Source organism: Petromyzon marinus (assembly GCF_048934315.1).
Source record: "Petromyzon marinus isolate PM22_M1 ecotype Great Lakes invasive population chromosome 69 unlocalized genomic scaffold, UKy_Petmar_22M1.pri1.0 chr69_unloc.2, whole genome shotgun sequence".
Lineage (NCBI taxonomy): Eukaryota > Metazoa > Chordata > Hyperoartia > Petromyzontiformes > Petromyzontidae > Petromyzon > Petromyzon marinus.
Window position 1 is genome coordinate 364,319 of NW_027422602.1, and position 12,488 is coordinate 376,806.

At 45.3% G+C, this 12,488-nt stretch overlaps 1 protein-coding gene across 1 annotated transcript; it reads left to right on the forward strand.

Annotated features, from left to right (window-relative positions):
• The first annotated feature begins 369 nt into the window (after positions 1 to 369).
• LOC142908080 (uncharacterized) lies at positions 370 to 8,933 on the forward strand. The gene is made up of 4 exons (XM_076058257.1): positions 370 to 990; positions 4,521 to 4,624; positions 7,243 to 7,353; positions 7,745 to 8,933. The coding sequence occupies exons 1-4, from the start codon at positions 858 to 860 to the stop codon at positions 8,015 to 8,017; spliced, it is 621 nt and encodes a 206-aa protein (XP_075914372.1). The 5' UTR covers positions 370 to 857; the 3' UTR covers positions 8,018 to 8,933.
• The last annotated feature ends 3,555 nt before the right edge of the window (positions 8,934 to 12,488 follow it).

Below are 12,488 nucleotides of genomic sequence, written 5' to 3' on the forward strand. Positions count from 1 at the left end.
GTGCTTGTATCTTAGGCGCCGTGGTGGCTAGATGTTAACTACCTCCCCTGGTATGCAGGAGGTAGTGGCTTCGATCCCAAACCTGACGATGCCTGTTGCCTATATGGAGTCTGCGTCTATTCCTTTCTCTCCCCATGTTGGTGTGGATTTTACTCCGGGTCCCCTGATTTTTTCCCTCCTCATTTAGAATCATCATGTGATTAGAGTATTTGGCTGCTGTAATTTCCACGTGATAAGCCGCTCATTGAGTTATAATTTGTGATATTCAGGTCGATTCTACAAAAAAGCTTTATAGCTCAGTGGGCCTTACATGGTAAAATAAAAATAATGGTTTAGTTTAACAGTTTATCATCATCCCTCCCAGCCGAGTGGAGTCGTGCACGGTGGAACTCGACAGAGAGATGAAGCTGCGTCCAATTGAGGCCAGACAACAGGACACTACGAGCACTCAGATGGAGCATCCAGAAGGAGCAGAGATCGAGGCGAGAGGAGAGGACATCGCGAACACTCATATGGAGCACCCAGAAGGAGCAGAGACGAGACCAGAGGACATCGTGAGCACTCAGACAGATCATCCAGAAGGAGTAGAGAGTGAGGAGAGACGACAGGGCATCGCAAGCACTCAGACGGAGCATCCTGAAGGAGCAGAGATCGAGTCGAGAGGAGAGAACATCGCAAACAGTCAGATGGAGTATCCAGAAGGAGCAGAGACGAGACCCGAGGACATCGCGAGCACTCAGACAGATCATCCAGGAGTAGAGAGCGAGGAGAAATGACAGGGCATCGCGAGCACTGGGACAGAGCATCCTGAAGGAGCAGAGATCGAGTCGAGAGAAGAGGACATCGCAAACACTCAGATGGAGCATTCAGAAGGAGCAGAGACGAGACTAGAAGACATCGCGAGCACTCAGACAGAGCATCCAGAAGAAGTAGAGAGCAAAAGTCGACCTCCAGAGCAATCAGACACAGACCTCGCCCTCCATACCAAAGGTAATATTTTCATCAAACAAAGACAAAGTCTTCTTGGTTCTTTCGTTAAAGTCACATAGAATGGAAATAAAATAATAAAAATAAAATTCTCACGACGTTTTGGCCACAACACAAGTAGGCTTCTTCAGGTGAAGGAACAGAACTCTCTGGACGACAGCGCTTCAATGAACGCTGCTAAGATTCGCAACGTCTTTTAAGCTAGGTGGGAGAAGTAAAGCGCCTTGACAAAGGAGTTTACATATCAAACAGGATAATTGAGCATTGAAATAGCGGTGTTAAAGTGTTGGATCAGCAGGGTGTTAAAGTCAGAAATTCGCATGTAACTGGGAGATTAGCATGATGTTATTGTGAGAGATTAGCATGTGACTGGTCACGGAAATAGCTATGTTAAAATCAAAGTTTACATATCAACAGGGCCATTTAGTATATGGACGCTAAAGGACTGCAACTATCCAACTATCATACAATAAACCGATGTGAAAAAAACTAAGTATAAACTACATCAATATAATAAATGTACTCAATATATTCTTCAATAAGTTGAGCTATTAACATAAAGTAACTGGGTATACACTACACTATATAATGAATACCATATAGTAAACTAATAAAAAACTAAAATATAAACTACATCAATGTTATCAATAAACTCTATATACTCTCCAAACAGCTGAGCTACTAACAATAAGTCGTTATACATTACAATGCCATATGGCGAAAAAATGGGTGGCGGTATTTTCTTTTCAACGTTAGCACCACGGAAAGCGACGAGCTTTGTTCAGACGGACGAGTCCATCTATGCTCGGAACGAAGGAGGGGGGAGAAACAGCCACGATGCGCTGCTCTGTTCTGTGTTGCGTTACAACTATGTTATAAACTAGACTACAATACATTGCAATGTTATACCTTCCAATCTAAACTACATTGTATAATATCGTATACAGCCCAATGTAAGCTCTAACATTATGCATTATATTGATATGTCCCCAACTAAATTTTTTCTACATTACACGACTATACACCGTAATATACACTGCCATAGACAAACCCACCATTAAATTATACAATGCGTTACTATACACTACCCTATACTTTAGACTGTAAAATAGACTTGTAATATTACACTATGTATTATTCTACCAACCCTACTGTATACCACTACTGTATATTCACTATACAATTACGATACCATATATTGCCTTATGAATTATGTTAAACATTACAATGTTAAACTATTTATTATACAACATGCTATACCTTTGACCGTTGTGTGAACAGTATTTAGAGACAATGCCAGGGAATGGACTGCAGTCTGAAAGTCACCATATAATACAATCAATTAAGAACCGAAATGGTTTATAACGTCTTTCCAATGGTTACTAAGCCAGAATCCATCTTCTCGGTTGAAATTGCCTCTGTGTTTGTATATGTGGATGGCCTCATGAACGAATGTCTCATGGTAGCCGGATGGCTTGCAGAGAACCTCCGTGTCATGTGAGCCCACTAAATTATAACAGTGATCTGCCACGGCTGAGGTGTTTGTCCTACCGTGTTTCAAGTCTGCTTTATGTTCACGGATGCGGTCCGAGATATGTCGTTTGGTTTCTCCAATGTAGCTGCTACCACAGAGGCAACTTAGTTTGTAGACGCCCAGGTACTGTATGTCTGGAACCACATCTTTTACAGACGGAACCAGATCACGCATTTTATGTACTGTGTTGAATCGGACCTGGATCTTGTGTTTATTCAGGATTTTGGAGATCTTTTTTGTGACCCCCGCAATGTAGGGTAAGGTGATGGTTTTGAATGGCTCCTCAAGAGAATCCTTCTTCATGGCTGGAGTGATGGTTTTGCGGATTGTGTAGTCGGAGTAACCATTAGCCTTGAGAGCTTGGTGTACGTGCTAGAGTTCACTGGCAATGTGTTCCTGGTCGGAAATGCATTGGGCTCAATGGTATAGAGTCTTGATGAGGGAGTTCTTCTGGGACGGATGGTGGTGGGAATCTGGTTTAAGTAAACATCCATATGCGTAGCTTTCCTGTAGACACAGTGGCTCATTGAACCATCAGGTCTCCTTTTAATTAGAACATCCAAAAAGGGTAGCTTGCCATCTCTTTCGACTTCCATGGTAAATCTGATGGCTGGGTGTATGGAATTGATGTTAGAGCTTACGTTGGGCTGTGTATACGATATTATACAATGTAGTTTAGATTGGAAGGTATAACATTGCAATGTATAGTAGTCTAGTTTATAAAATAGTTGTAACGCAACACAGGACAGAGTAGCGCATCGTGGATGTTTCTCTCCCCTCCTCCGTTCCAAGCATAGATGGACTCGTCCGTCTGAACAAAGCTCGTCGCTTTCCGTGGTGCTAACGTTGAAATGAAAAAACCGCCACCCATTTTTTCGCCATATGGCATTGTAATGTATAACGACTTATTGTTAGTAGCTCAGCTGATTGGAGAGTATATAGAGTTTATTGATAACATTGATGTAGTTTATACTTAGTTTTTTCACATCGGTGTATTGTATGATAGTTGGGTAGTTGCAGTCCTTTAGCGTCCATATACTAAATGCCTCTGTTGATATATAAACTTCGACTTTAACATAGCTATTTCCGTGACCAGTCACATGCTAATCCCTCACATTAACATCATGCTGATCCAACACTTTAACACCGCTATTTCAATGCTAAATTATCCTGTTTGATATGTAAACACCTTTGTCAAGGCGCTTTACTTCTCCCACCTAGCTTAAAAGACGCTGCGAATCTAAGCAGCGTTCATTGAAGCACTGTCGTCCCGACAGTTCTGTTCCTTCACCTGAAGAAGGCTACTTGAGTTGTGGCCGAAACGTCGTGAGAATTTTATTTTATTATGTTTTATTTGTATTATTTTATTTCCATTCTACGTGACTTTACCGAAAGAACCAAGAAGATGAATCCCTGCAGTCACGAAAGCTTTAAATCGAAAATTAAATGCGAAGTCATTGCTTGTCAGTTAAACAAGACCAAGCATCTGAAATCACGCGATGCGGTGACCATCTTTGTTTGATGAATGGATGAACGAAGTGTGGGTGATGGTTAATGCTTCTAGACGAGATTAGCAAGCTATTGTGATTCATTTGTGGCAAGCACTCTGTAATGAGGGCATGTTGCTGCTGCAGTAGAACCGTGGGAGATTGAGGAATTTTCTCCCCCTGTTCTGCATGGACATCTTTTTTCTCCAGTTTCCTCCGATGTGTCATTGGTAATGGTCAAAATTTAACACTTCTGAAAAAGATAACTGCAAATCACTTAATTTGGACCGCACTCAGCAGCAACATCACCCCTCTACTACGGTAACTTGGTAAGACCCTCATGAACACAGAGCCCTGCGACTCAGCCAGGCTTTGTTGCAGGCTATACCAGCCTAACGATGAGAGTAATCACTACCGTCTGCGCCGCTCTCTTCGCTGAGTCACGGTAAACTTTTTTCCCGAGCCTCTGTGGGAGTGCACCGAACATCGATATCCTCCTTTGTCCCTTGCAGGGCGCCATGACCTCGTGTGGCAGCGCCACCAGAAGATGCAGGTCATGTTTGAGAACATCCTGCCTCAGGGTTACGCCATCACGCAGAGGTGCAGCCTCAATCAGGTGCGTCCTTGTGTCTGTGTGTCTTTATGTCTGTGTTTTTATGTCTGTGTCGGTCTTTGTACGTGTGCTACATATACGTTATGGGGAGTGGTGGCGCAGTGGTTAACACACTGCGCTTATAATCGAGCGACCTGAGTTCGATTCCCGCTCAGTCACCAACACCAGTGACGATTATCTGAACCGGTCCTATGTCTCTCCTAGGTCGACTCAGCCTCAAATGAGTACCTGGTGTAGTGTATAAATATCCCAAATTGAAGAGACAAAGGTGGCCGGACGTGGTGCTGGCCACCCACCTCCTCGTGTGCCGTGCTGGCCTTCAGAGGTGGTCGCTAACAGCACGTGCCCCAGCAGTCTGTTAAGACTACACGGGGGATCTTTGATCTTTGTCCTAGTTCGTGTATAAGTGCCCAGAAGATAACAACCAACTTTAATGAAGAAAATATATCGGGAAACTGCCTGGCAGCTAATTGGGCCCTTCCTACTGAAATAAATAAATCTATAAAAATAATATCGAGATGTTTACGTTTAAGATTTTACATTAATGTTGAGGATCTTGTACTAAGCAACTCAATTAATTTAGAAGTCATCATTCCCCTCCCCCGGCTGCCTGTCTCGCTTAATTGTTCAACGCATTGGCCAGATGTCCAAATATTGCCGTCAGTTGACTGAGTGTCGTTTTCTGTGACGATCAAACAAGTGGCGCATTCCTCTAATGTGTGGCTTTGAGACTTTGAAAAAAGGTACCTTAGCACTAGTTATCGTGTAGGGCTTCACTGCATTGTTCTGGGAGAGTTCCACTCGCAGTTTTTATCTCGTGCAAGGACAGTGCAATTTGGATAACAATTCTGGACAGTGGACAGGAAGTGATGTCATGATTCTTGGAGGTGGTGGTGGCTACGCTGGTGCTACACGTGGTTGGTGGATCACACACTGAGAAGATGCCGTGAATTTCAGTTCCAGTGGGCGTCAGAAAGGAGCCGCACCCTGGCTTGCCAGGAGCTGGTGGTACAGCAAATGTAGAATCCACCTGTTCCGTCTGTATAGGATATAATGTTGCCCCCTCACACGCGTGCATTTTCTCCGGTTGCTACGGTTTTCTGCCACATGTGAACAATCATTAATTTGCCGAGAACACATTTATATGCAGAGGACTGCAGAGCTTGGGCAATTGTTGGTAGCACCGTCTCATGGTGTGCATTGCTGCTGCCTTCCCATCTATATGTGATTCCTCCTCGTGTCTCTGAATCCCTCCCTATGTCTCTCGTCGAAAGCGAGCAAATAACTGTGCAGTGATCGGGCATTACAAATTACCATTAATATTAATTTTGATTTAAAGCCTTCGTGACTGCAGGGATTCATATTCTTGGTTCTTTCGGTAAAGTCACGTAGAAGGGAAACAATAAAATAATAAAAATCTAAAACAACAAAATTATCTGTGGTAGTAGTTACATTAGAGAAACCAAACGACATCCGTGAACACAAAGCAGACCTAAAACACGGTAGGACCAATACCTCGGCCGTGGCAGATCACTGTTATAATTCAGTAGGCTCACATGACATTGACTTCTCCAAGACAGAGGTTCTTTGCAAGCCATCTGGCTACCATAAGAGATTCGTTCATGAGGCTATCCACATATACAAACACAGAGACAATTTCAACCGAGAAGATGGATTCTGGCTTAGCAATCATTGGAAGGATTTGATAAACCATTTCGGGTCTTAATTGATTGTTCACGCTTACGGTGGCTTTCAGACCGCATCCATTATTTTCGTCTCCCCCTCATCTTTTCTGAACATAGATGGACTCGTCCATCTGAACACACTGTAAAATCGCTCTACGTGGTGCTAACGTTAATAAAACCGCCACTTTTTTCAAATTTTCTTGCTGTGGTTTTCACAGCTGATGATGATTGCTTGTGTTGCAGTCGAAATGTCGTAAGAATTTTATTGTTTAAAATGTGTATAATTTTATTGTTTCCCTTCTACGTGACTTTACCGAAAGAACCAAGAATATTAATATTTTCATTATGAGACCTCCTTTGCCAGTAATAAGATATAGTAAAAGGTTTTACCCTTTTAACTGGCACAAAAACTGACACCTTTATTCAAGGCATCATATGTTTGCAATAACCACAATACAAGCAGTCAAAATGCAAACAAAAGAGACAACTCTGATAATAATATGCACTGTCCTTGAATTTGATTGGTCCACACCCGAGACGGCTTTTTTAGAGCCTAGTCTCCACTGGTGTTGGACCAGAAGACGCCAAAAGGCGTACAACTCAAAAACAGCGCACTATCAGAGTATTGAGGGCTCGGGGTGAGCATTTAACACCAGTGGAGACTAGGCTCTAAGAAAAGCCGTCTCGGGTGTGGACCAATCAAATTCAAGGACAGTGCATATTATTATCAGAGTTGTCTCTTTTGTTTGCATTTTGATTGCTTGTGTTGTGGTTATTGCAAACACGATGCCTTGAATAAAGGTGTCAGTTTTTGTGCCAGTTAAAAGGGTAAAACCTATTACTATTACAATATTAATATTATTCATCGGAGTAAGTTGTTGTTATTTGGACAATCGCACAAAGTGAACCTTCTGTCCCGTGGATGGGAATGCATAGGAGGAAGACGAGTTTTGGAAGAGCATGATCAGTGACTACCTCAAGCCTCTGGAGGAAGATGACGATCACAGGAAACGCGTGAAGCAGGAACTCTTCGAGATAAGAAACAAGGTACTGGCAACGCGTCATCGCGAGTACCGGAGATGCTTCGATAACAGAAAAATTGCGTTCCAGCGACAACGCGTTGTGCAAACAGCAGGCGTTAAGTGAGTACTTACCGTACTTGGCATGTGGTAGAAGAAGATTTAAACGGCATTGAATTACCTATGCCTTATTATTCCTACGAATTAATTGTTAATTGTTCCAATAATCCGCTAATCCTGTAAAATACATGAACAATAAAACAATAACAACAGAAGTGACCATTTGGCGTCGAGAGTGGACAGTGGGGGAGAAAAATGAACGCACAAAGAGGGGATCCATAAACAGCCCGGGGTCATCCCCCCCGCCACTCGGCCAATGCAATGTAAATCAGGCCTGGTCTGTCTGTCCCAACGTGCAGGGCACTTTCGTCTACTTCATGATCAATGCACTGTGGCTGGTGGCGACCCTGGCACTGCAGTTCGTGGGAGCCCGACCTCTACATCCAGATCCCGAGCACGAAGAACGAGGGGACGGTCATCGACGTGCTGCCCCTCGCCTTCATGTTCCTCATCACCTTCTCCAGCATGCTCATTGTCCAGTTCCTGGCCATGCTGTACCACAGGTGAGGAGGAGGGGTGGGGGTCGACCCATGCGTGGCCATAGGGGGTGTGTGTGCATGCCGACTCAGTGACCAACAACAGTAACGATTATCTGAAATGGTCCTGGACTTCCCCCTTTGTGCCGTACCGGCCTTCATAGGTGCCACTCGCTGACAGCACTTGCCCCAACAGTATCTTAAGGCTATCCAGGAGATCCATGTCTTTGCCTTTATGTGAGTGTGGGCAGTGTGCTTATAACCAGCTCCAGTTTCGCAGCCGAGGTCTCACTCCGAAACAGTCGGGCAGCATTATCTTTTCATCGGCTGTGTAACACTGGGTGGAAACTACTTGGTTTGTCATTCCATGCGAAGCTCCGGATTTTCTTTGACCACATTGATATCTTCCCTTCTTTATTCTTTCGAGAAGGATGTTGAGGTGTCTAAAGTAACATCTGCACCGGTTAGAAACATTCAGGTCACCCTGCCTACAATGCATCCTGGGTTTAATCAGACTGGATTGTGTCAGGAGCTCACAGATTCTTAAAAGATCTAGACACATTCCCATTGGTGAGCTCCTCTCACAAGCGTGGCTGTGTTGGCTGGGTCATGTAGCCCCCATGCCCAGCCACTGCATGGCAAAGCAGCTATTATTTGGCAGGATAGATCAGACTAAAGGGCACCGCATGGGCTAGGGAAAAAAAGGAATGATATGGTACAAGAGGATATATAGAGATGAGTGGACTTGCCAATAACTGGTACCAGCGGTCTCAAGATTGGCCACTCCTGAGGAGATGCTACTTGGCAGTTGGAGGCAGTCGCCCACCAGCAATAATGGAGGGCAGAGGAGCGATGCTCGCATCCATAAGCAGAGCACCGGGCAGCTAAACACAACAATTTGGCACAGTAGGGGTCACAGCTGGTGCTTTGTCAGTCATCTCAGTCAGTCAACCATTGGCTCCTAGGTCTGTCCCGTTAACTCCTGACATTTTGCCACCGTGGCGCCCCGTGCCCCTCCCCCTTCCCCTCCGTGCCCCCCCCCCCCTCTGCCCCCGTTCAGGTTGTTCACGCTGCTGCACGTGCTCTCCTACGTGGAGTCGTCGTCGTCGGGCCAGCAGTCAAAGAGGGGTGCTGTTGGTCGAGACAACAAAGCATTCGTCAACGATGGAGACAACGATGACGCTCAGCAGCGCCGTCTCAGAGAGATTGTCTTACAGATCCCTGGACCCCCTCCTCACACGCCGCACGTGGGTCCCCTCCCCGCACACAGCACATGGACCCCTTCCACTCACGGCGCACCTGGACCCCCTCCTCACAAGCCGCAAGTGGCCCCCCTCCATGCACGCTGCTCCTGGACCCCCTCCTCGCACGCTGCTCGTGGACCCCCTCCTCGCACGCTGCTCGTGGACCCCCTCCTCGCACGCTGCTCGTGGACCCCCTCCTCGCACACTGCTTGTGGACCCCCTACTCGCACGCTGCACGTGAATCCCTTCCTCGCATTCTCGCACGCTGCACGTGGACCCCCTACTCGCATGTCATACGTGGACCCATGCACGTCGTGGTTTATCAATGACGGTGCGGTCAGTAAAGGTGCAGCCCTACAAGATGCTTCCCTTGTTGGAAGAGGTGGGAGTTACCCACGCTTTACCCCACCACCGCATGCGACCTGCCGATCGACCAACTGTGCTGTATCCATTTACGCAGCTGGGTGGACAGAGGCAGCGAGATTTAAGAAGCTTGCAGCGTCGCTCCAAATGCCAGGCCTAAGGATCGACCTCTAGATCGCAAGTGTGGTGACGAGTTAATTGCAGCAGGGCAGCCTCTCATTACAATGGAATGCACTCAAAAGGGCTGCTGTACAACAACGGTGGACATCACTTGTGATATCATCGGCTAAAGTAAATGTAGGGGCTTTGAAGCTGCTCCTGGCCACGGACAGAGAAGTCGCTTCTATGTAGCAGTGGTCAGATGAAGGAAACGTCCTGTTGTTGTTTGTATGTTCAATTTATTTTGCACTGCACTTAGCCAACCATGCTATCGTGGATGTAAACATCACCCACACATAGACTGTCCCGTTAACCATAGAAGTTGATCAAATCACATTTTTACGCCTGATTAATTTAGAGGTCGAGCGACCCACATGGGAAATCTTGTTTTTAGAAAGGTTTCTCTACCAAACACAGAAAACGATTCCCCATATCGCTTTAATAGACTTATGGAGCTGTTAGTGAGCACCTAATAACGGCAGGCACAGCACACAAGGTGGGTGGCCAGCACCAAGTCAAACTGCATTACCGCACCATTTTATCATTTGAGGCTGAGTCGACCTAGGAGAGGCCCAGAACCGGTTTAGATAATCACCACTATTGTTGGTGGCCATGAGTGGGAGTCGAACTAGCGTCCCAAGGCTCAAATACTTGTGCAGGGCTATGAACACGAGTTTTATTTCACGTTCACTGAGGGTCAGATATATATGCCAACATATATTTATAGATATTTATAATACTCTTTGGTTCTTTCGGTAAAGTCACGTAGGTATAAAATAAAATAAATCACGACGTTTCTATTGCAACACAAGCAATCATCATCAGGTGGGAAACCCAACAGCAAGAAGTTTTTTTTCTACTGAAGTGGGAGAGAGATGCCATGGTAAGAGGTTTCTAGGTAAGAACGGGGGGCGGGGCAAGGGGGGGGAAAGAGGGGGTGTGTGGGCTAGGGGGAGGGGATCATTGCGTGGACGCTAGATTGATATGTATAATGTGGTTTATTCACAGAGATGTAGAGTTACATTGAGACTGTGTGGATAAATAAAACAAGACAGAGAAGAAGCAGTCATCCATCCAGAGCACCACGTTCAGATAGTTTCCCCAAAATATTGTATTGGAGATGTGAATCCATAATTTTAATGCTAAGGCAATGTTTCGCTGCTATTTGCCGCTGAGAAGATGTTATCTCCCTCGATCGGTACACAGGAGGTCATGCTGGACCCTGGCGGTGCCTCTGTTATACTTTTGGAGTCGGCGTGTGCTCTCGCTGTGGTGGTCGGAGCTTGGGTTTTTATCCGGGTTCCTTGGTTCAGATGATTAGACTGCTGTTATAAATTCTCACGTGTGGTGATATCAGCTACTGCGATCATCAGCTATCATTACGTGTGACCAGCTCGCCTATGAACAAGAGCTAAGAGCACAGTTGAGTTTAACTGGTAAATAAAACTGTGAATTCCCTTGCACCATCTGAGGACGGTAGTGTCTTGGTCAACAGGTCACTTACCAAACGCTTAACGATCGATCCAAACCTTTTAGGTCCACGCTTCGCTGGGCGCGTATAGTGATTACGCACACGTTAAGCTCTGTGTCTTTCTGGTGGATGCGTTGTCGGGCTGGTCCCATGGTATCTGAAGCGTGGAACAGCATGAAGGCGTTGGTGGTGAGCGGTAAAACGTGCACTCCTCCACCATCCCCCCCAGATGAATGTAGGTTACACTCCTCTGCTTGACAATAAATCCCAAAGGTTATTTTTAGTTTATAACGTCGCGATTTATAGCTTTTGTTAAACTTGACAAGATTACATTTTAGTTCATGGCAATGACAATAGAGTTCGTTTGTAGGAGAACATATTTGCACGATGCTATTTAAGTAATTTAACATACAATGTGGTAACACGGCACGTACTGATTATATGCACTTTATTGCCTATTGTTTTTTACTTTGCACAAATATAGTTTACTGAACTTTTGCAAGCCGTTATCAGTCATGTATTCTCGACTGCTTGCATAGAGATAGTGGCGCAGCCCTGCAATGAATCACCCCTCCGGGCGATTGAGACAGCCTGGCACCTACAGATTGCGCAACAGCGCCCCACACGACTTCCAGCCGTTTGAACTCGGTCGTTGGTGTAATTTGCATTCTTATCTGGAGTAAACCAACCTCCAAATCTACATATCGCTGGGTTCACAGTTTAGCGCGCTAATCAATACTGCACCACTCACTTTAGCATTGCCACATCCAAATAAATAAATGCGTATGCACCAACCGCTTGAAATAATGCCACATCGCATAGTCGTCGTGTCGACAATTAGAGAGGTAGCCAGGTTGCTCAAAGATCAGCGCTGGACTGGTACCATTGAGAAGCTGGGTTCAACCCCGGCAACTGAAACTAAACTTTTATTTTTATTTTACCAGGTAAAGTCCACTAAGTAATACAGCTTTTTTTTAAATAAGCGACCTGGCCACAAATAATAGCTCAACGAAGTGGATCATTAATCACGTGTACATTTGTAGCAGCAGTCAAATACTCTTAACGCACTTTGATTCCAAATATGGAGAACAATCCCAGCGACCACGAAGAGAAAGTGGCATGCAATCTCCAAACAGGCATAGCATACAACAGGCATAGCAGGCGAGGTAGTTAACATCACCTAGTCACCGTGGCACCCTGCCTGTGACTGGCAGGGCTCTCCCGGTATAGTTAGCTGATGGCCTCAGCCCAGTCACCAACAATTCAAAGACGGATTGTAAAAAAACAAATTAATTGGTATTGGTTCCCACGTGACCACTTGATTTGATTT

Bases quoted from the DNA above. Each gene is read 5' to 3' on its own strand.
- LOC142908080 (XM_076058257.1), top strand. From the start codon at position 858: ATGGAGCATTCAGAAGGAGCAGAGACGAGACTAGAAGACATCGCGAGC. The intron at 991-4,520 runs GTAATATTTTCA...TGTCCCTTGCAG, and splicing joins CCTCGCCCTCCATACCAAAG to GGCGCCATGACCTCGTGTGG. The intron at 7,354-7,744 runs GTACTGGCAACG...CCCAACGTGCAG, and splicing joins TCTTCGAGATAAGAAACAAG to GGCACTTTCGTCTACTTCAT.